The sequence below is a fragment of the Canis lupus genome, chromosome 1 (assembly GCF_011100685.1).
Source record: "Canis lupus familiaris isolate Mischka breed German Shepherd chromosome 1, alternate assembly UU_Cfam_GSD_1.0, whole genome shotgun sequence".
Lineage (NCBI taxonomy): Eukaryota > Metazoa > Chordata > Mammalia > Carnivora > Canidae > Canis > Canis lupus.
The window spans coordinates 76,393,179-76,417,616 of record NC_049222.1 but is presented as its reverse complement, the minus strand read 5'-3'; the positions used below and the strand labels follow the sequence as shown (position 1 = coordinate 76,417,616).

General features: G+C 45.0%; 1 protein-coding gene across 10 annotated transcripts; it reads left to right on the top strand.

Annotated features, from left to right (window-relative positions):
- The first annotated feature begins 76 nt into the window (after positions 1–76).
- Positions 77–13,347, top strand: IDNK (IDNK gluconokinase). 10 transcript variants are annotated; one of them, XM_038526983.1, is made up of 7 exons: positions 86–207; positions 3,643–3,724; positions 4,390–4,420; positions 4,803–4,885; positions 5,166–5,264; positions 9,787–9,830; positions 12,509–13,347. In XM_038526983.1, exons 4-7 carry the CDS (start codon positions 4,856–4,858, stop codon positions 12,852–12,854), a joined length of 519 nt encoding a protein of 172 aa, XP_038382911.1. In that variant the 5' UTR covers positions 86–207; positions 3,643–3,724; positions 4,390–4,420; positions 4,803–4,855; the 3' UTR covers positions 12,855–13,347. The 10 variants fall into 10 exon arrangements, with proteins under 10 accessions (XP_038382906.1, XP_038382908.1, XP_038382911.1 ...); XM_038526982.1 differs by having other exon boundaries at positions 4,799–4,885; XM_038526978.1 differs by lacking the exon at positions 3,643–3,724 and having other exon boundaries at positions 77–207; positions 4,799–4,885.
- Positions 13,348–24,438: the final 11,091 nt, after the last annotated feature.

The following is a 24,438-nucleotide window of genomic DNA, read 5'->3' as shown; positions in this document are numbered from 1 at the left end:
CACCGAGCCGGGGACCGGGCGGGGCGGGGCGGGGACGAGGGGCGGGGCGGGGGCGGGGGCGGGGCGGGGGCGGAGTCGTCCAGCCCGTCGGTGCCCGGGAAGGCGGGGCGGGCGGCCGGGCCCCGGAAGGCGGCGGGAAGGAGCGCGACTGCGGGCCATGGCGGCGCCCGACGTGCTGCTGGTGATGGGCGTGAGCGGCTCGGGGAAGTAGGTCGGGGGGGCGCGCGGCGGAGGCGGGGGCTGTCACCGCTCGGCGCCCGCGGGGCCCACGGGTCCTGGGCACCCCCGGCTTGGCCTTTGCAGCCGAGGCGGCTGAGGCCCGGGGCACGCTCCCTCTCCCCACCCTCCGACCTGCCCGGCCAGAGCCCTTTGTGCAGAAGCACCTGCTGGGGCGCCGCCCGCGGTGACCCCGGCGGTCACAGGGCCCGGGTTTGGGAGCCTGTTGTCAGAACGAGGCGGAGGGTGGAGGGTGGAGGGTGCAGGGGTGCAGGGGTGCAGGGGTGCGAGGCCCGAAGCCCAGGGGCAACCCCGGTCCCGGCCTCCGCAGGCCTCCGCAGACCTCGGGCGGGCCGGGGCGGGCCGGGCCGAGCTGCCGCTCCCTCCCGCGAGGTGCTGGACTTCCGTCTTGAGACTTTAGAAAGAAAAGGAATTTCACCTTGGCGTCTGTTTTCTCTGCTGTGATCAGCGTTTTTCAGCTTTAACTGGAAGGAGTCAGTGTTAATAACAGGGAGTCACAAAACCCTCTAAGGGTGTGCAAGGAGGAACACGGCCTGGCCGGCCGGGGGGCTGGGAGCTAGACTTTGGCTTCTTGATTAGACCAAAATCAAACTGTGCCCTTTACGGGAAAAGGCAGCTGCTGCCGCATTCTGCCACAGGCAGCAAAAGACACACCGGAATCCGGTGAAATAGCATAACTTCAAAGGCCTACAGTATCCTTCTAGAATCTTCTGAGCCAGGACCCGCTTGTGTGGTCAAATGTATAATTAAAGACTCTTTCTTGCTCCGGGTTAGGAAAGTATAGGTTTTCAAAGTTATTGAGGCATTTTTAGCCTTATCTCTTGGGGAATTATTTTGGAGAGTCTTGAAATAAAACAAGGAGCCTGAGAATCCTTAGCTGTTGTATGATTTGAAGAAGTTGAAGAATGTAAGATTGCTTCTATGTTGGGATGTAGTGGATGTTAAGCACCCAAGGCCTTGTTCTGATGCTGCTGCCTGGGTGTGTGAGCTTGGGCAATTCACGTGCCCCTCTCTGCCTTGGGGGGGGGGGGGGGGGGGGGGGGGGGGGGAGTCTGAACCATATGATTTATATGCTTCCAATATTCATGCATTCAGTAATTATAGAGCCCAATCCCGACTCTGTCACTGATATATAGTGAAGAGTACAGGTAAAATTCCTACCCTCAAAGAGTTTACATTCTAGGGATGCCTGCGTGGCTCAGTGGTTGAGTATCTGTCTGCCTTTGGCTCACCGGGTGTAATCCTGGTTACCGGATCAGTTCCCACATCTGGCTCCCTGAGGGGAGCCTGCCTCTCCTTCTGTCTCTGCCTCTTTCTCTGTGTCTCTCATGAATAAGTGAATAAAATCCTTAAAAATAAAATTACATTCTAGTATGGGAGACAGGAAGTGAATAAATACATGTATATAGTGTGCTAGGCTGTGGTAGGTGCTCCAGGGGAAAATAAAGGAGAGAAACTAGGACAAAGAACAGCAGGCAGGATGGCGAGGGAAGGCTCTTCTGAGGCAGTGGTATTTGAGCAAGACCCATAAAAAGTGAGGAACTAAGCCTGATGGCTAGCTAGGGAAAGGACAGTATAGGCAGAGGGAATCTAGCAAGTGCAAAGGCCCAGGGGCTTTGTTGTATAGTGGACTACCAAGGAAGCCATTGCAGCTGAGTGATGGGAGATGAGGTCAGAGAAACAAGGTGAAGAGAAGTGGTCATATGCAGGGGATGTTCTGAAGGCAGAACCAGAAAGGTGTGTTGGACTGGATGTGGGGTAGGAGAGAGGGAGAAAGGTGTCAAGGATGACTTAAGGATTTTTGGCTTTGGTAACCAGAAGGGAGTTACTATTGATTGATGGAGAAGCAGGAAGCAGAGCAGGTTTGGAGAAAAAAATAGCATGAGCTCAATGTGGGATGTGGTGAATTGTCTGTCAGTCATCCAAGCGGGTTTGTCAAGTGGTGGATGGGATACCCAAGTCCGGAGTTCAGGAGGGGAACTTCAGATACAAATGTAGGAATCCTTGGTTCAGATATAACTTAAAGACGTAAAATGTTAGATCGTCGCAGGAGTAAAGATAAAGAAGCTGGCCAAGGACTGAGCCCTGAGCCTTCTGATGGTTAAAGTTTAGTGTCAACTGTCGCTGAGGGATAAATGAGTAATAAAATGAGAATGATTATATTGATCAGTGGATGTAGCAACATTCAGTTCTTCGGGGACTTTTGTGAACCCTTGTTAGGGCCTGGCAGGACTTTAAATCATTCTCCGTAACATTTGCGAGGAAAGAAATGACTCCAGAGAACAAGTCTCAAACCAGAAAGATTGTAGTTAAACAAGTAACAATGTCAACCAATAATTTGACTTATTTACTATGTTTACTGCCTCCCCCTCCCATACCTGAATTCAAGGGATCTTTTTCCTTTTCGTTTACTGACTTGTCTAGAACAATGCCTGGCATGTAGTAGATGCCCAGCAAATATTTGCTGACTTAATGGATGAATGAACAAATGACTGAACAGAGCTATTTGAGTAGTTGACAATGTTTGTTTTCTTTATATTTTAACAGCCTTCGTGAAGCCACTCTCAGCTTCCAACCTTTTGAATATCTTTCGTATCTAATCTATGCCCCAACTACCACTACTGTCCTACAGTCTTTTTCAGTCTCCTTGATCCTGCTTTAGACCAATACGCTTAGAGACATTTGGGCCCCAGACTGGTGTGTGATGCTTGCTCCAACCAGTCTCCTCTGAGCGAGCACTGTGCCTTATTTCTGCCGCAGGTCCCTTCCCATGTCCATGTCGAGTCCTGTTTTCTCTGGTTTAGGTTTGAATAGAGCAGGAGATAGTGGCTTTTTCTTTTCCTTCTTTCTTCTCCCCACCAGTCTACACCCAAATCTAACTGGCACTTTTTTATTTTTATTTTTAATTATTTATTCATGAGAGACACAGAAAGAGAGAGAGAGGCAGAGATATAGGCAGTGGGAGAAGCAGGCTCTTCACAGGAAGCCTGATGCGGGACTCAATCCCAGGACCCCAGGATCATGCCCTGAGCTGAAGGCAGATACTCAACCACTGAGCCACCCAGGCGTCCCTAGCACTTCTTTTAAATTGCGATTGGTGGCTGACATCTTCATCCCTGGCTGATCTTAGACTTCAGTGTAATTTCTGGTATGCACAGCTCCGGCTTCACCAGCCATGGGGCTCATCACCAGTTGGCTGCGATATGTCACCCGACGCAAGCTTCAGCACAGTGAACCTAATGGGAGAAGTTCCAATCCTCTTTGGTCCTTTGGTTACATCAGGGAGCAGGTCTCAGCTGGTGTGCTTTAACACCCACCCCCATACCTCTTCACAAAAAAGAGACAGCACCCCAGAATCCAGCTAGACTATAAGCAGGGTCTTATTTTCGTTATTTTCTGTCCTAGGGACTAGCAGGTGCTCAGTAAGTACTGGCTGAGTGAAACGAGCAGTGAGTGGATACATGTAGTTCAGTTCCCTGTTCTGCAGGTGAGAAAACAGGTTTAGAGGAACAGGTGACTTGCACACAAGCATGTGGGCAGGTAGTGGCCAAAAGACCGTGACCAGTGGTGAGGGGCTGAGACCCCAAGCCCTTCTCATCGAGAGTGCTGCCTGGAAGGGCAGCAACAGATCCTTGTCACACGCATTGCACAAAGAGCATTTACCTCCCAGGCTGACTTCTCATTCTGATTTTTATTTTATTCTTTAAGAGGGTGTCTCTGTTAAACCCCAAACACGGTGTTAATGCTTTTATGAGCTCCTTAAACCTTGTGCTGGGAGGTTAAATGCCCAGTCAGACCCCTCCTTCCAGTACCCTCAGTAAAACCTTATCTCTATTCAGTATTTTTTTCTCAAAATATAATTATCTCTAAAACAGGGACCAAAGAACTTAAGGAGTTTAAGGAGATCTTACATATTGCTTTTTGGAAGAGAAAATTAGTGGTAACTCAGTAATTATTTAAATTCCTGAAGAACACAAATGTCATGCTCTGGATTCCAGGGCTGAGAGCATTACTGTCACTGCTTCAATATCAAAAAAGTATGGGGTCTCAACACGGCAAGGTGGCTATCTGTCTCCCAAGGCACCCCACATGGTGGGAGGCACGCAGGGCTTGGGCAGGGCAGTCACTCGAACCTTTGTGTCCTCTCTGCAGATCGACCGTGGGCGCCCTGCTGGCATCCGAGGTAATGTGTTGTGCTGCTTCCCAAAGGCGAGGCCCATTATGCTCTTTGCTTCTCTCCCTTCAGCACCCTTCTTCTGGCCCATAGTGGTTTGTAAAACTCACCACAGATGTGGCTTCTGAAACCCAGTGGAGGCATGTTGGTCTTCTTGTGATCACCAAGAGTGATGAATGAAAGGAGCAGCAGCCCAGGGAACAGGGACAGTGAGGTGGCATCACAGCCCCTGTTCCTGCGTCTGGGGGGAGGAGGGGGAGGGGAGACAGGGATGGTGGGTGGTCCTCAGGCTGCCCGTTCCCACACCTGCCCGGTAGTATCAGTCATGGTGGTTGTCACATGGGCCACACTGCCTGCCACGTACACCCTCTCACTTTGCTCTTAAAGCTAGGATGGAAATTCTATGATGCGGACGACTATCACCCAGAGGAAAATCGAACGAAGATGGGAAAAGGGATCCCACTGAATGACCAGGTAACATCTGGCCTCTGTTTCCAGCCGGGAGCCGCAGGTAGAGCTCTCTTGGTATAGAAGGGCTCACGCCAGAGATGATCATGCACAGGCCGGGGTCCTGCATGCATGTCAGCTTTGGTCTTGAACTTGTCCTGAACAGAGTGAGGAGGGGTCCCACCTTGCCCCTCCTTGGGCAGGGCCCACCTGGATGATGCATCCTTGCAGGTTTTAACCTATGGGATGTAATTCCCAAGAGGGCAGAGGCCCTCCTGTGCGGACACATGCCTTCTCCCCTCCTCAGGCCTTTCAGCCACCGGCGCAGACTCGTATCCACCCCAAAGCCAGAAAGATCATTACAAGTTCAAATCCAGCCTTTTGGAAGTTTCCCATCCATCTCAAGGTCAAGACCAAATACCCAAACGCCTCCAAATGCCCCACTCCAGTATCTTCGGTGCTGTGCCCACCCTCCTTCCTCCACCAGAGCCCCTGGGCCCCTTTCAATCGTTCCTACTGCCTTGCTCCTCCCCACAGGGCCTTTGCATCTACTTTCCCACTATCTGGAATACACTTCTGTCCCCTCTTCTGTTAACCCCACTCCTATATACTCACAGCTCAGCTCCCATGCCACTTCTTCAGGGAAGCCCTCCTGGACCTACTGAATGAAGTAAAATCTCCTGCAATAAGCCCTCCTAGCACCAGGGGCCCGTGTAGCCCTGGTCCTGGTTGCAACTTGGCATTTGAGAACTTGATTCATATTTATCTCTGCAACTAGATTTTTCCTTCTGAAAGTGCAAGGACTGGGGCCTGTTAACTGTCCTATACCCCCAGGGCAGGCCACACAGCGAAGGTCAGAAGATACTTGTGACTCAGTTGTGAGTGAACGCGTGATGGAGAGAAGGAAGGAAATGAGGAGTACTGTCACGAGGCCATTTCCTGAGGGCCCCTCCCAGAGCAGAGGTACAAACTGGCCTGGCTGGCGTAACTAGCTGTGGCCCAGGAGACACAAAGGTATCATCCACACCGTGGCTGAGAGCAGGGGACGTGTCCAAAGGGCAGGAACAGAGCGGAGCTGGCCAGAGCCCAAAACTGCCACTACACTGCCACTAGCTCACTCTGTCCCCTTTGTCCTGCCTCAAGGCATTAGAGCCCCCACCATTACTGGGTCTAACTCTAGGGACTCTGAGTGTACACTTCTGGGAGTGCGGCCTGTGTTGGCAAAGATTCAGACTTTGGACCATCAAAATTAAGTTTGTGGCATTTGATTTTAGAAGACTGGTAGAGGGAACCATAAAAGAGATACAGAATAATAACTGAGGCATAATAATGTTATACCAGAGATAAAGACTTGGTGCAGATAACCTGGCTCCTGTGTGGCCTTTGGCACATGACTTAGTCTCTCTGTGCCTCATTTTCCTCCTGTGAAGTACGGATGGTAACAGGACCCATTTCAGTGGGTTCTTGGATTAAATGAGATTCTACTAAAAAAAAATATGCACAGTGAAGTACCCAAAGCATTTAGTAAATATCACTTATGCTTGTCACTAATGAATCCATCCGTACTTTATGGGTATTTCTACCGAGTGTGTGAAATGTGACTGTGCCAGTGTTATTTTTCTCCTTGGTGAATGCAAATAAAAGTTAAGTTAAAGAACGAAGTAAAGCAACCCAAATGCCATTTGAACACCCTTCATCTTGTTCACAAGCGAGGCTTGTTAAGTGGGCAGGATGGATGGTGGGGGGACAGGGAGGTAGAGTTCAGAAGAGGAATTTTTTGTATGGAAGGAAAGGTTATTGGTCACTGGAAGAAACATTATGAGTCACTAAATACCTTCAGGAGAAACTGCACCTTTTAGCCAGACTTTAGACTTGCTCTTTCAGGGAGAGAAAGCTGGGATGGCAGAGGCATCACGTTCTTGAGGAGAGCTCAGCCGAGAGTGAAGGTGTGGGCTTCAGCCAGGCTGGCACCCAGGGCCCCTGCGGGTCACCTTAGTGACCCCGTGAGGAGGACCAAGGGGAAAGTCAAGGCAGAGGTACAGGTTCCTTGGGGAGGCTCGGGCAGGGCTGGGGTTTGAAGAGAAAGAACCTGCGTTGAATATTCCAAGGGCTCTGTAAGGCTATTTAAATGTACATGAATATACAATAAATGTAAGCTCCAGTTCTCAGGTCACGCCGCCACATTTCAAGCGTGGCTGGTGGCCACCATCCAGATGGCACTGAGGCATGACAGAAAGCTCTAGTGGACGGCCCTGGCCTAGAGAAATGTGCCCCCCAGGCTGTGATACGATGTTAGTGTGATGATGATAATGATCAAGCATCTGCGAGCTCCCACCCCCCGACCCAGGTCCATGTGTCCGGACGCCCACGGTGACATGTAAGCAGACTGCAAAGTCTGTTCAATGAGGGTTTTTTGAGAAAAATTTTCCTGATTATAAATTTAATACTTGCTCTGTTTATAGAAAATTTGGAAAGTACTGGAAAACATCTTTACAGAATATGTCACCCTTGGTTTTATCTTTCAAAAACCCCTACAAATTTTGGAGGGTTTTTTTCCTATCTTTTTGGGGGTATATATTCTTTTTACATGCTTTCTTTCTTCTGTGGTCTCACGTTTATTTTCACACCAGGTAAAAACCAGTCCCTGCCCCTGCTCTTCCCCTCCTCCTCCTTCCTTCTGCTCTGTCCGCCTCCCACAGCAGTGCTGGACATACTTGGCCTCTGAGTTGTTCCTCTGAGTTTAGCTCCCCTTCTCCCTCTAATCACCATCCCCTCCCAGGAGACACCACAGGTCTCTAGAGGTTTCCATCATATCACTCACAGGCCCAGGAATCTTTCTCTGTCCTCTTGATGCTCTAACTCCTGCATGAACGCCTGCATGCACAGAACTGGCGCTGGGGGCACACCACCCACAATGAGATGACATTGAATGTCAGACCCAGCAGGCAGAGATGGGTCTGAATGAGCAGAAATGCTCATTTCAGTTATGTTGTTTCCTCTTCTCTTCCCCTAAGACTCTGTGTGTGTTTGACTTCCATAATTTATCCTACCATCCATAGTAACTACTCAGAATGAGTGAATCTGCTCTAATATCTCCTTCTTGTTTCAATTTCTGCTTCTGTGAAGAGATCTCAGTCACTCCCTTTTTGTCACAAATGTGAACACAAAATTTGGAGCTCATGCCCCAAGTCCTCCCTAAAATCCTTATGGCAAAGTCCAACCTCTTTAACAGGTCACTCAGGTCCTTGACCACCCGGTCCACAAGGTTTCTCCTGACCTTCCTTACCCCCACACCTCCTGTTCAGCAGTGCTAAGCAGCATCTGCTTCATTCATTTACTCAAGAGTCTCCGCACACCATCTTTAATACTCCTACTCTTAGATTATGCCCTTCCCTCTATTTAGAAATGTACAACAAAAAGTGCTGTCAGGACGCCTGGACAGCTCAGTGGTTGAGCATCTGCCTTTGGCTCAGGGTGTGATCCCGGGGTCCTGGGATGGAGTCCCTCATCAGGCTCCCTGCAGAGCGCCTACCTCTCTCTCTGCCTGTGTCTCTGCCTGTCTTTCATGAATAAATAAAATCTTAAAAAAAAAAAAAAAAAAGTGCTGCCAACCAAAACTTATGGGATGCAGTTGAAACATTACTTAGAAGGAAATGTATGCCCTATGAATGCATTTCTGGAAAAACAGTAAGAATGGAAAGTAATGAGCTAAGTGTTCAAGGAGGAAAAACAATAAACAAAAAGAATAAGAAAAAAATAGAAGTGAATGCTGAAATTAACAAAATATAGAACAAAGGAACAAAAGCTAATCCCATTGTTAGTGATGAGCAATGCTGACTCAAAAAATAAAAAGACAAATCTCTAATAAGACTGACCAAGAGTGGGGGAGAAAAGCACAATTAAGACTAGGGATGAGGGGCAGCCTGGGTGGCTCAGCGGTTTAGCGCCGCCTGCAGCCCAGGATGTGATCCTGGAGATCCTGGGATCGAGTCCCACATCGGGCTTCCTACATGGAGCCTGCTTCTCCCTCTGCCTGTGTCTCTGCCTCTCTCTCTCTCTCTCTCATGAATAAATAAATTTTTTAAAAATCTCAAAAAAAAAAAAAAAAGACTAGGGATGAAAAGAGGGCTGTGAATAAACCGTTAGTAAATTTAAAGACTTAAATTGGACAACTTAGAAAAATATAAATTACTGTGGGAAAATGGGCTTGGATGGCAGTGACCTGGTGCTGGGGACGAGTCTGCTTCTCCCCCCACAAATGAAAATAAGACCTTGCTGATGCTGCATCTGGCTTAAGAATCAGAAGATCTTAAGTCCAGAGATCTAACTGTATGTGTCATCCCTTCCTGCTACCTTAGATACCAAAACTGAATCAAGAATAGAAAACCTGAACATAACACGATGTTCATTAAAAAAACTGAAGAAAAATAAATAAAATTAATAAAATTAAAAATTAAAAAACTGAATCTGTAATCAGAGATCTCTCCTCAAAACAGCCCCAGGCCCAGATGGTTTTTCAGATGAATTTTGGTCAGCTTGGACCTCTGTAACAGAATACTACAGACTGGGGGCTTAAACAGGAGACTTTCAGTTCTCACAGTTCTAGCGTCTGGAAGCCCAAGATCAAGATGCCAATATTGTCAGGTTCTTGGTGAGGGTCCTCTCCCTGGCTCACAGGTGTGGGAAAGAGGAGCGGTTACAGCACAGGAGAGAGAGCACAAATTAGCTCCCTGGTCTCTTCAAAGGGCGCTAATCCCATCATAATGCTGCTGTGCTTAACTGCCCAGAGACTTGACCCTGCAGCAGCCTTGTACATGGCCTACTTCTCAAAATCACTAAGATTTCTCACTGATGAACATGATTAACAGTATTTCTACACAAATAAACAGTATCTGGGAAAGTCACTTTTGTGTCTGCTTTAATTTCAGGACAGGATTCCATGGCTCTGCAACTTACATGACATTTTACTAAGGTAAGAGAGCATCAGGCCTTGATAGCCAACAGGTAAAGAAAACTAAAGGAGAGGCATGGGGATCCCTGGGTGGCTCAGTGAGTGGTTTAGCGCCTGCCTTCGGCCCAGGATCCTAGAGTCCCAGGAATGAGTCCCACATCAGGCTCCCTGTATGGAGCCTGCTTTTCCCTCTGCCTATGTCTCTGCCTCTCTCTCTATGTCTATCATGAAAAAAATAAAATTAAAAAAAAAAATACACTCCTGAAGTCACAACTGGCTGGTGACTAAGGATCCCAGAAATGGAGTGGACTTCTGTTAAGTAACCAACAATGATTTAAATCAGCCAGAACCCACCTGTAATTTAGTTGGGTTCTGGAGATGAACCTTCTAGATAGCTTCACAGTTATCATCTAGAAATCTTGGTCAGCTGGCTTCCATAAGCCCATTTCTTCATTTGAAAATGGGGATAAATATAGTTCTTACTCACAGATTATTGTGAGAATTAGTGAGATGAAGTATGGGAGGCACTCAGAACGGTATCTAAAACACAGTAAGTGCTGGAGAGGTGGTAACTGATGCTACCACGGTTCTAGTCACATCTTGGTCACTACTTCTTCCCCCTACTTCAAGCTGTGGCAACCAGGAAAGACCTGGGGTCATTTGTAAATGAACAGATAATTGGTCACCAGAACTGCAGTCCCAAATTGTCCTGCTCTGTATTGTGCCTCTGGTCCCCTCCACCCATCTGGGGACCTGACCCCTAGGAATCCTGGTTGGGATGTGGAGAAGGATAAAGAAAAGGCGGGGAATAGCTTATAAATCTTGCTTTCTAAAATCTTGCTAGCTTTTTTTTTTTTTGTCAATGCAATTTATATAACTTTTAAATTTTAATACAGTTTCAAATTTACAGGAAGGTTGCAAGAGCAGTACAGAATTTTTACATATCCTCCACCTATTAACATTTTGCCCCATTTGCTTCATTATGAATGCAATTTATAAACATGATCATGCTTAATAAAACAATTTTATAGCAATTTATAATTAATCAATATTAGTAAAAATGATTTAAACCCAAGCTAAAAAAATACAACTTTGCTGCCAGGGTTAACAAATAAAAATCTAATCAGATATAAATTGCAGCCTTTGAATTGGAAAGTTCATTGGATTTTGCCCTATCTATAACCCACACATAATTATGGGTGACAATGTTAGGACACCCAAGGGTGACCACAGTGATGTTCATTTCAATGTGAGCTTATTTTTCAAAGGAGAATCACTCTAAATGGCCTTTGAAAAAAAAAGCTGTTAATGCCAAAACAATATTTGTTTTTGAGAGAGAGAGAGAAGTGTGGGGAGGGGCAGAAGGTGAGAATCTTGCTTTCTTCTAAAATGAAGCAAGATTTTAGCAAGCAAGCAAGATTTCATTTAGCAAATGAAGCAAGATTTTTCTAAAAGCAAGCAAGCAAGCCTTCTAAAATTTCTAAATGAAATCTTGCTTTCTAAAATGAAGATATTTTTCATATTTTATAAATCTAAAACCATCTGCACCATACGCAATTAGAATATACTTCACCTTAAAAATTCAGTTTACTTTTTCACATGGCACTGACGCAGCTGGCAACCCTGTCTTTGCAGAGGTTTGGAGTTTAGGGCTTCAGGGTTTGAGAAATCCTACCCACCTGAGTCTCTAATACAAATAGGCTTGTCAGAGATCAAATACACTGACCTGTGATGGAAGCAGAAGTGAAGATCCTCAGGAGAGCAGTGATCAGACCCAGAATAACCAAGCTCTCACCCACGGCCTCTGGGAAAAGCCAGAAGGCTCAGGTACATAAGTTTGTTGCTTATGATACATTCCATCCACTGAATCTCAAGTGTATACTGGCTGTAGGTCAGAAGCAGACCCCTTCAGAACCCTCCATTCTAAAGCAAACATTCTACCAAGTTCCCAAGTCACGGTTTACCCTTCACGTCTTGAGTCCCTTCCCAGCCAAAAACGACTGCCTCTCCTGCCCACAGACAGGGGGGCACACAGCAGCTTGGTGGAACTGGGGGCTCACTTCCTTGTGCAGTGTCAGGCGCACGCTGCTTTCCCTTTTTGGTGCCTTATCACTCTGCGTCTATTTCTGGCTCAGGTTTTTTTCTTAGCACATCCCTGGAAGCTTCTCATCTCTTGCTCATCTTGACCACACAGAGTCTGATACTCCCTTTTTTCCTGCTTTCTCCAATTCTCCACGGGTAACTTCACCCGACTTCCAGCATAGCGGGAAAACCCAGTTGTAAAATTCATATCACTGAACACCTGTAGAGAACCTGAGCCGATGTGTGTGTCCATGTCCACAAGTGGTGGCTGAGCCACATCCTACATTCACAGCACAGCTGACACCTACCGAGCACTTCCTGTGACCTGGCCACCTTGATAAACTTTTTCTCACAATTCTATGGACAGGTACTCTATGTAGCCCCATTTAGCAGAAAATGAACTGATGCTCAGGGAGGTAAATACCTTGCCCAAGGGATGGCTCAGTTCACTAGCAGAAGGAAGAGCTTTACCTTAAAGCCTGGACTGCCTAATACTTGTCTGCCATTTTGTAATGCCTTCCACTGGCAGAGAAGTAGGACCGGAGTCTTCGACCTAGAATCGACACCAATGATTTTCAATGTCCTTATTCTTAGTCCCACTCCCCCTTTTTTAACAGAGATGTAGCCTCCGGACAGCATGTGGTTCTAGCCTGTTCAGGTCTGAAGAAAATGTACAGAGACATCTTAATACGAGGAAAAGATGGCACACCTCTGAAGTCTGATGGGACAGGGAAGGACAAACAGCCAGCCGAGGTGAAGCTCCTCGTGGTCCATCTGAATGGGTCGTTTGAGGTCATCTCTGGACGCTTACTCAAAAGAAAAGGACATTTCATGCCTCCTGAATTACTGCAGTCCCAGTTTGATACTCTGGAGCCCCCATCAGCTCCAGAAAATTTCATTCAAATCAGTGTGGACAAAAATCTTTCAGAGATAATTGCTACAATCGTGGACACTCTAAGATAAAAGGAGAACAGTTTCAGATTGGCAGTCTAGAACAATCAGGAAACCTCTATTCCATCCCAAACTATGTTCTGGTGTCTTTGCCAATACTGTATTCTAAATTCCTAAGGTGAACAAATCATAGTGTACTGAGATACACTTTTGGGGGTATATTTTTAGGAATTTGTACTCTGACACACTGAGAGGAAACAGCAGGGAACTCTGAAAGTAAAGCTTCAGTAGAAATTCAAATTCCTATGACCTAATCAAACGATCAGAGGGAAGCCCGTAATCGATGCTGTAAACCACCACCTTATTTAGAACATTTCTTGATCATACCTATATTTGAACAAATAAATCAAACTTGGCTATCCTTGGTATCCCCTAGAAATTGGTCCCAGGAGCAGAAACGTGTACAAAATCAACCACTCACCACCAAGTCATGTCACACCACACACTTCTAATCCTCTCCTCTCTCCTTGGATTATCTCAAGGTAAATAAATTAAAAGCACAGTGGATGAAGCATGAGACTCACTGACCAGCCGTCCCCACTCATTTTGCAGAGACCCTTGTGAGACCAGGCAGGTGTCAGCCACCTGCCTTCCTGCTGCAAAAGCCATCAGCAACAGATCCTAGGACAAAGAAGGAACACCACAGCTGTTACAGCCCAGACATGAAATGAACCTTTCACATGGGCAGCAATGTGCCAGGGGCAATGGGGCTAGGGGAGGCCGTGTAGGACGTTGGGAGGCACGGGTGCATGCCAGTCTACTCAGCACAGGAGAGCAGCCAATCTAGTCAGCACAGGCTGGGTTTCAGCCCTTCCCCCAGAGGCTCCAGAAAGAAGTTTCTTTATCTCTTTATCATAACCAAAGCCACAGAATGCAGCTACTCTGCAGGGCCACCGAATAGCCCTGCCCTGAAAGTGAATTTTGGAACCAATAACCTGTTTTTCTCCAAGGGCATGCAGTCTGTCTTGAGAACCAGAAATAGAGTATCTGTCGGGGGTGCCAGGGAGTGAAAGAACCCTTCTGGGTAGACAGACCTTGCTTAAGAAAACTGAAGTTTAAGCCTCAGGTTTTCCTCTCTGCCAGGTGACTAGAGAGGCAGCTCCTGCCTGGCTTCAGTCTCTGTCAACCGTCACTGCTCAGCATCTGAGCTCTCCAGTAGGCCAGTCAACATACTCAGGCAGGCCGAAAGTCCCCCCAACATAGAGGAAGGACTCGGTGATTGTCCATTGCACTCAGTGAGTCTGGATTGAGTACTGTGATAGGCATTCTGCAGGGTCTAAGGACCTGCAGGGTAACACAAAGCTCTGGTTCTCAGCTGGCTTCCATTGGGGTGGAAAGATGGGGTATCTCATAGCCTCTGGCCCAGGCCAGAGTTCTCGGTGAAGGCAGCTACTCCCAAAAAGGAATTGATTTTCATCCTGCTGGACTGTCACGTAGGACCTGGTGAAAAAGCCTGTTTATGATTATAGGAACACAGAATCTATCATATCCCTCAATAAAAATGTTTTTTGCAGTTGTACCATACAATGAAGTTTCTGAGAATACCATAGGAGCAATTGTATTCCTTTTTTTTTTTTTTTTACCACAAATTGTTTACCATTTCAGAAGATCATGGTGTATTTTCCCATCACGAATATAACCTGCTCCATCACACTCCATCGACACCCTTACCTGCCCACAGGCACAAGCACCCAACTGCTCCACTGGGTTGCTTTAGGGTAACTGTGTCCAAATGTTACATATTGAAACTCATTAGTTTATTACAAGTTACTTTCCCTTGTTAGAGTTAAGGTGTCCTATTCAGTATTTGCTGGGGTTTTTAGTAGCCATCAGTCTCACTGCAAGGTGGTTATGGGGGATATCAAAAAATTGCTGTTAAAAATAACCAGAGGCAGGGACTCTGCTGGGGTTGAGAATCACTGCTCCGATCTTCCCAAGACGGCCACACGGAGGCCAAGGCATGGGCTAGTACTGCCCTCTGGTGGCCTGGGGAGCACGGCCCGCACACTTGAGCTCCCAGCCCTGGAGAATACCTCCCGCAGGCAGCCGCTCTGTCCTGTCCCTGCCCATACCCTTGCTCAGCCTCCACGACCTGGGAAGAAGGGGCCGGGGAGACTTGTTTGCTGTGGCTCAAAACAGACGCCAGTGATTTTCCCCACCCTGCAAATACCACTTAACACCCCTCTGGCAGGACTTCTCCATCTCACCCCCCACTCCAGTCGGTACTTTTTCCTTTCCTATAAAGCACCACCTGCCTCGTCAAGTTAGAACTGAGAGAATACACGCACAGTGCGGAGGCCGAAATGGACACAACTAGCCAGCCCTTGTTACAGCTGTCACTCCCTGGAGGCTGACGGAGTGTGGCCATAGGACAAACCCCACTCCTCTGCTTTTCAGACTGTGAGGAGCTTATGAACCCCTGCTTAGAATGTGAATCTTAAGTCTTTGGGATTTAACAGGTCCTCCTCCTTAACTGCTGCCAGGCTCTGCTAACACCCCTGCCGAGCCCTCAGAGCCTGTTGAGACTGAGATGGGCTGTGCACCGGCTCTGGAGTCAGGAGACGCTGAGCTCCAGGTACAACACTGCCATACACTCACTGGGTAACTATGGGCAAGACACCACTACGGGGTGTCACCAGTGTCCCAGAGGCCCAGAACTCATACCGTCAGGCCAGGATTCTCTAGAGACTGCTCTGATGAGCAATCTATCTTCCCTCGAATGGAAGGGCCAGAAGGGAGAGATTAGAACAGGCTGGCTTTATTTTTCTTTTTAAGATTTTATTTATTTATTCATGAAAGACACAGAGAGAGAGACAGAGACATAAGCAGAGGGAGAAGCAGGCTCCATACAGGGAGCCTGATGCCAGACTTGATCCTGGGGCTCCAGGATCACGCCCTGGGCCGAAGGCAGGTGCTAAACCACTGAGCCACCCAGGGACCCCAACAGGCTTGGCTTTAATCAAAGGTACCATCACCCAGATTTTCATGTTTTGACACTACTATGCAGGTTTATTCTCCCTTCACTGAATGGCAGATCTGTATGTTCAAAATGATTGAAATTTAAGTATTAACTGTTTTGTGGGCATAATGAATGCCCAGCCATTACCAAGGAAGAGAATACTAGACATCCAGCCTACAAGTTGTGTTGGGCCTCCAAGTAGGGAGGGGTTTCAACCTTTACAGCATCTCAAGTGTAAAATGTAGCCTGGTGTCAATTTCCAGACAATCTTCAATCCCTCCAGTGAAGTCTTCCCCCAGCAACCTTAAATGCTGCAGAAACTGAATTTTACTTTCTGGGTTAAGGTTGTAAAGTCATGGGCCATCACTCAGGAGGACCCAAGACCTAATGTGAATACCTAACACATAGCTCAACTAAGGATCCAATGAGGTGGTGGTGGAGGTTGTGGAGGGTATGTCCCCAAATCATGACAGTCAGTGGTAGGACCCACACATTTGAATGCCCAGAGGGCCTAGAAAAAACAATAATGGTGGTATATAGCAGACATCAGGTAGTGTCAAGGGCTATGACACAACAGATAATGCGTGCCTTATCTAAAAAGGGCAGCCACTACTCAGCCCAATGATATAGGAACACACCGGCATTATACAAGTCGGGTTTATTGCTCATTGAATAAGGGAGAACAAACCTTCAGAATCACGGGGGGGGGGGGGGGGGGGGGGCAGTTAAGATGTCACAAAAGGGGATGCCTGGGTGGCTCAGCAGTTGAGTGTCTGCCTTTGGCTCAGGGCATGATCCTGGTCTCAGGATCAAGTCCCGTGTCAGGCTCCCAGAGCCTGCTTCTCCCTCTGCCTGCGTCTCTGCCGCTCTGTCTCTCTCATGAATAAATAAAATCTAAAAAAAAAAAAAAAAAAAGGATGTCACAAAAGGACTTATGTTTTAGATGGACACATTAGGTGATTTGAGGGAGGATTCAAGGAAGCTGCAGAGGAACTGGAGAATCACTGGGATCTTAAGGTGAAAGAAATAAACTGAGGCTAAAGCTATCACTCATCAAGAAGTGTATTAGCCAGGACAGGGAGGTACTGGTCATTTTTGTGGACTGGATAATGTTCATGGTTTTCTCTGTGAGCAGGCACAATTGCACAATGGGTCTTTTGACTTTGGTCACTGAGCAGTCTTGTAACTATGTAGGTATTTGGCAAAATTCAGCAGGACAAAGAGACCTCAATTTTAGTAGCAGGCCAGCTCCTTGATGACAGGCACTGCCTTTCTTCCCTCTAATCATCAGAGATCATCATCACTAAGATCTGTTAGGCCTAGATGTGAAGTAGTTGAGGACACATATATCTGTAGGACGCAAGCAGAGCTCAGTGTTTAACTTGAATTTCCCTTCTCAAGAAGTGAGAATTTGGTAGGCTTTCCATCTTAAGTAAGGGTCAGGTAGCAGCAGTTGATTATACTGAGGTCTGAGTAACAGAGAACTAGTGGATTAATCTCTCAGGATCTATATCACTTCCTTCTGTAGTTGGAGCTCCTGTGGTTAACCTTTTAAAAGACTGCTGAACTGGTTTCCAAGTAGCTACATCATTTTACATTCCCACTAGCAACCCTACCAACACTTGTCACTTTCTATCTTTGTGTATATGGCCATCCTAGCAGGTGTAAAATGGCATCTCATTAAGGTTTGGAAGTGCATTTCCCTAATGATGTTGAACATCTTTTCATGTGCCTATTTGGCTATTAGCTTATCGTCTTTGGAGAAATGTCTATTCAAATCCTTTGTGCCTTTTTAAATGGGGTTGTTTCATCTCTTTGTTGCATTGTAAGAGTTCTTTATATATCCTGAATAGTAGAATTTATTCATTTATTCATTTATTCATTTATTTATTTATTTATTTATTTATGAGAGGCGCAGAAACACAGGCAGAGGGAGAAGCAGGCTCCATGTAGGGACTCCATCCCAGGTCTCCAGGACCAGGCCCTGGGCTGAAGGCGGCGCTAAACCGCTGAGCCACCCGGACTGCCCTGGATAGTAGATTCTTAACAGATACACCGTCTGCCAATTCTGTGGGGTTGTTTACTTATCAACTTTGAAGTACAGAATTCAAGTTTGCTGAAGTCCAACTTATTTTTCATTGGTTGCTTGTTTTTGGAATCCTAGCTAAGAAACCACTGCCCAGTCCAAAGTTGGGAAGATCTACACCTTTGTTTCTTCTCAGTGTTTTTATAGTTTTAGCTCTTACATTTATGTCTTGGATCCATTCTGAGTTAGTTTTTGAATATGAACACACATTTTAACAAGACCACAGGTCACACGCACAATGATGTTGAGAAACACTGCCTTAAGTGACTAATAAATTCTCATTTCCCTTTAAATCCGTGGGTCTAGTGCTGGCAGCACATTACAATCACTTCAGCTTTACAAAATCATGCTTGACTTTAGCCAGATATAACAATTCCACTTGGTCTGGGGTGGGCTTATTTTTTAATCTCTTCAGTTGCTTCTGATGTGAAATTAAGAGTTGAGAAATACTACGTCTTCACAGATTCTGTGTGGATTTCACTGACATAGCTTTGCTAGGCTGGTTTGCAGGTACTACCTGCTTAGTATGTGATGTCTGGACTTCTAACAGAGCCACAAGCAGACTGGGATCAGTGTTCACAATGTGTACGTAATGTGAGATTGTAAGCTTAGAGTCTGGATAGGACACAAATCACACTTGATCACTGCAAGATGGAGGCCATATTGAGTGGTTGTATATGTAGACAGAGTGGAGACAGGTATGAGAAGAGGAAATAAAGAAGGTCAACACTGTTCTAGGAAAACCAAAGACAGTTATATTTTAACCTTTGGTTATCATGTTTTGACTGAAGTATTACTTGTCCTTGTTCTTTTTCTTTTTTCTTGAAAGAGAGGAATGGATATGCATTGAATCTTACCTTTCCTTTGCAAATCTAGAACCACAGAACCAATTCAAATGGATCAATGATCATAAAAGCTAAGCTGATAAAATTCTTGTAAGAAAAACAGGAAAAAAATCTTCATGACTTTGGACTTGGCAATGGATTCTTATATATACCACCAAAAACAAGAGCAACAAAAGAAAACATGAAACAGATAAATTTGACTTCATCAAAAATTAAACACTTTTGTACAAAAGACATTAACAAGAAAGTGAACAGACAACTTACAGAAAAGGGGGAAAATATTTGCGAATCATGTATCTGAGATTGAGCCCCACAGGTCAGGCTCTGCACTCAGTGCAGAGTCTGCTTGAGATTCTCTCTCTCCCTCTACCCCACCCTGCACTTTCTAAAATAATAAAACTTAAAAAAAGAAATTCTCTCCCTCTGCCCCTCCCCCCACTTGCTCCCTCTCACTCAAATAAAGAGTTGGCAAGGATGGAGAGAAAACTGAAGCCCATACACTACTGGTAGAAATGTAAGATGATGCAGCTGCTATGGAAAACAAGCAATTCCTCAAAAAAGTTAAAAATTAAAAACTATATAGGACCCAGCAATTCCACTCTAGGCATGTACCCAAAAGAATGGAGATGCAAATGGATACTTATATGCCAATATTAGAAGCATTATTTGCAATATCCAAATGGTGGAAGTGTCCATCAACAGATGAATAAAATGTGTCGTACCCATATAACGGAATATTATTCCACAATGGAATGAAGTACTGATACATGCTACAACATCAATAAACCTGGAACACATAAGTGAAAAAAGCCAGACACAAGTCTACCTATCATATAATTCTAGTTAAATGAAATAACCCAGAATAGGTAAATCCAGGGAACCCTGGGTGGCTCAGCAGTTTAGCTCCTGCCTTTGGCCCAGGGCATGATCCTGGAGTCCCGGGATTGAGCCCAGCATCGGGCTCCTTGCATGGAGCCGTCTTCTCCCTCTGCCTGTGTTCTCTGCCTCTCTTTCTCTCTCTCTCTCTCTGTGTCTCTCATGCATAAATAAATAAAATCTTTAAAAAGAAAAAAAGAATAGGTAAATCCAGACAGAAAGCACACTAGTGGTTGTCAAGCTTATGGGGGAAGTGGAAGTAAGTGCTTAAGGACTAAAGGGTTTCCTTTTGGGGTGATGAAGTTCTGGATGATTGTGATAGGTTGCACAAAACTGTGAATATACCCAATATCAGAGAACTATACACTTTAAAATGGTTACAATACATTTTATTACATCTATGTTACCACAATTTTTAGCAAAAAAATAAAAAACCACAACCCCTCCCCACAAAGCAGAGCCCATCTCACTAACCCTACTAACATATGCCATGACATCAGACTAGAAAAGAGACTCAGTCAAGTGTATATAATTTCTTCTACGGTATTCTATAAGTAGACAAGTTACTACTTATTCCTCAGGAAAGAATAAACACTGGAGAAGAAAAATATGCTCCTCTAACTTTTATCCCCTCCTGGGATCAAACTGTATAGTAGATTGAGATAGTTACAAATTCTCTGACATTCTACCCATCAAGAAGTGGGGCCTATGACCCTTAAATCTAGCCCAACTAAGACTGACCATTAAAATACAGGAGAAATGACATTGGATCAATTTGGGGCCCTGACATTTAAAAGCTAACAGCTTTCATGTTTCCTGAAATACTCGGTCTTTAAACCTATCAACCTATGTTGTAAAGAAGCACAAATAGCCCTGTGGAAGAGGAACTGGGGCCCCAACCACACACTCCCAGGTGAAGGCATATAGCAATTAAACAGCCATGTAAGTTCTCTTGAAAGTAAATACTCCAAGACCCAGTCAAGTCCTCTAGCAGGATTCACCAAGCCCTGCCAAAACTGCAGGGTAATTTGTTATGAAGCATCAGATAACACATCACAGTGGAAATTCCCTTCCCTCTCTTGGAGCAGATAATCTATCTAAAGAGCTTTTTTTTAAAAAAAAAAAAAAAAAAAAAAAAAAAAAACTGGCTTGAATACACAGCAAATACTTCAGCTCTGGTCTTTTGACTTTTGAGGAAAACTACACCGGGAGCTCTAATATGTGCCTAGAGGTTTTAAGCACAGAGTGGGGCAAGCAACACACACTGGTGCTGTGGACAACAAATCTTAACATGTTTAAATTGGAACTGCAGTCTGAGCATGTGCTTCATTGCTGGCTAGCTCTGGAAGAAATTTCAACCTCATTCTCTTCAATCTAACCAAAGCAAAGTTGTGAGGAGGGGCTTGCTTTTGTTCCACTTCGGAAAGGGTTGCCCATAAAAAAAATACTTCAGATGGGCTGGGAAGGTAATACTCCTGCAAGCAAGGAAAGGCAGCTCTAGCTAAGGAAAATGATGGTGTGTGTGTGTGCTTGCTTATTTAATTTATAAAACCTACTCTGGGGATCAAATGCTAGTAACTCTTTTCTCTTTTTACTCTTTGGGAGAAAACAATGACTCCATATTCTCTTCTTAAATCAAGTCCTCTCCACACACCAGGATCACTCACATTAGAAGACAAATATACTGCATTACTTCCCATCTTAAAATTCAAAAGGTAAAGTTCCTCAATACCGCCACTACTCTCTTTACCACTTACTGCCATTTCACTGACTCTCTTTGCTTCAAAAACTGTGTTTCCTGCTATCGCCGCACAATTTTACCCTCATCACTCTATAAAACCCCTCTCACAGTCATGAGAGTGGTAGCTCCCTTTATGGATCCACCAGTTAATATTCAAACCATGACAAGTATGTAAAGCAAGAACATTTTACACAGTTCATTTACCATCTTTCTCCTTGTGAAAAATTGCCTTGCTTGCTCTAAGGTCTACTTCGCTGGTTTCCTCTCCTCTCCTTGAACGGAAGTTGGGAGTAAAGTGGCCTCAATCCTCCCAAAGTGTGTTTATCAACATTCTCTACAATTCATCTGGTCCGGATTTTCGGGATCCCTGGGTGGCGCAGCGGTTTGGCACCTGCCTTTGGCCCAGGGCGCGATCCTGGAGACCCGGGATCAAATCCCACGTCGGGCTCCCGGTGCATGGAGCCTGCTTCTCCCTCTGCCTATGTCTCTGCCTCTCTCTCTGTGTGACTATCATAAAAAAAAAAAAAAAAAAAAAAAAAAAAAGGATTTCCCAACCGTAGCACTGGAACATTTTGGACCAGAAAAATGTGTTGTGGGAGCTGTCCTACACACAGCAGATGTTTAGCAGCATCCTTGACCTCTACTCACTAGACACCTATAGCAGCCCCAATCATGTCAAGAATGTGTCTCCAGATAAAGCCTATTAGCAATTGCCTCCCCTTGTGTGTGGGGGTGGGGGGAGGAGGAAAATCGTTTCTGGTTGAGAACCACTAGCTTAGTTCTTTGGCTTTCAATACCAGATATGCACACTGTAAAATGGCTACAGTTTGAATCTCTCTCCTCCAACTGCCTTCTCATTGTGTCCACTTACAGGTCTTACCAAGTATATCCCACTTACCGTGTCAAAAATAAAATTCTTAATACTCCACATCGTGTATGCCTGTACCTAGCTTGTCACCATGCTTGACACCTCTGCTGCTCTTTGAGAACTTCACAATTTTATCCATCAACAAATCCTACTGGCTCTGCCCTCAAAATATACCCCAAATCTACTACTTAATACTTCCAACTGCTATCAAGCTCAAGCCCATATGATCCCTAAGATCATTACCTCATTCCCTATTCTACCCTGGTTCCCCTAGTCCAGTGGTTCTTACCTAGGAACTTGTTAGAAATGCAAATTCTCCTCCAAACCTAGGCAATTAGAAACTCTGGGGATGGGACACAAAACCTGGGGTATTAAGTCCTCCATATGTGAGGGCACTCCTTGCCCATGTCTCTCCAATCATATTCCCTATACCACTTTCTCCCTAGCTCACCTCACTCAGTCATACTAACTCCCTGTGTTCTATAAACACACTCAGAGCGCTTCCACCACTGGGTTTTTTCAATAGTTATCCCTCTTCCTGGAAAGTTATTCACCCTCGAAGATAATCTTCAAGTTTCTATTTAAATGTCACCGTTTCAATGAATCCTTCTTCCTGGACTACCCTACATAAAATAAAAACGCCTTCTTCCTGAACTAGCCTCCTTGCTCTGCTTTTTCACCACCAAAGCACTCCGTTACTATCTAACCAGGCTATGTATCTGTTGTGTTTATTATTGTCTCCCTACACTCTACTATGTAACCTCATATGGACATGTTTTATTTACTGCTACACTTTGAGCAACTAGGAAAGAACCTTATACTTAACAGATGTTCAGTGAGTGTTCACTTTCTGAGGCAATGGCTTCCTATGGTCCATTAGAGGAATGATACAAAGAAGTCAAGGAAGAGTATTTAATGTTACTTAAATAACTACCAAGAAAATATCAGGGAAGAGAAAGAAAAAAAAAAAAAAAACACAAAGCAAAAACATTAAACCAAACAAACAAATCCCAAACTCAGAGCTGTAGGGTGACTGAGAGGGATGGATGCAGCAGCTGAGAGTAAATTAATCACTGGTCAGCAAAGTTTAGGAAGACTTCAGAACTGAGCCCAAAAGGAACGGTCAGCCTTCTGTAAACCGAGGATGACCGATGAAATTACAGAGAGAGGACCATGTGCAATACCACAGAAGTGGAGGCTGGCTGGGCAGTCTTCCCAAGGTGTGTTCATATGGCATATCCCTGAGGAACAATTTGGTGAAGTGAAAAGGATGGTGGAACATAAGAGAAGGCTGGATTTGACAGCTTTAAACAGATTTAACACAGGTCTTCTTGGTTAATGTCAATCTCTAAGAAAGGAAGTAGAGTATGTAGTATTTCCCTGCCTTAGCCACATAATCTTTTCTCATTTTGCACAAGCACACAGACATGAAGCCAAGCTGAACTTTTATTACTAATGTGACATTTTTCCCCACTTCATTTTGCTGTAATTTGCCTACTAAATTAACACAGTAATAATGTGTCCCCAAACTAAAGACTCCCTTCATTAGTGTATTTAAACCAAATGTGCAACTCCAATTCTGAACATGCCCAGAAGCCAGCTGTCATTTTATCTGATCATGCTCAATATTCACTACACATTGTTTAGGGTATCACAAATCTTCCACTTGGGAAATAAAATCCTGAAATGTTATTTTCACCACTCCATTCTTTATTCAATTTGCAATAAATAACCCACTATGAGAACAATTTAAGCCTATAATATTTTAAGTGTCTTTTTTAATGCTTTTGAGAATTTTAGATATTCTGACCTCTTAAAAAGATATTCAGATCTAAGATAAACATATTAGAACTAAAAAACAACAACAACGAAATAGTAGTGCTTCAGCAGCTGGAAGGCACTCAAGAGACTACACAGTCCAGTGTGCTGAAAGGCCTCACCAGCCCCATTACAGCAAAGAAATCATATGTCTTTACTCAAAGTCAAATAACGAGTTAGGTACCAAAAACAGCAAACAGAGCTCAGGTCACCTGACATCCTAGTTGGTTATCTTTTAAACACACAATACAGTGTATATACATATTTTACTTAAAACCTGATAAAGAATGATCTAAAGTGTGATAAAATCTGGGTAAGTCAACTCCAGTGGTCTTCAAAAGACATAAAGAAAAGTTATCCTGAAGACATCCTTTTCTACAAAAAAGGCAAGACAAACCAAATG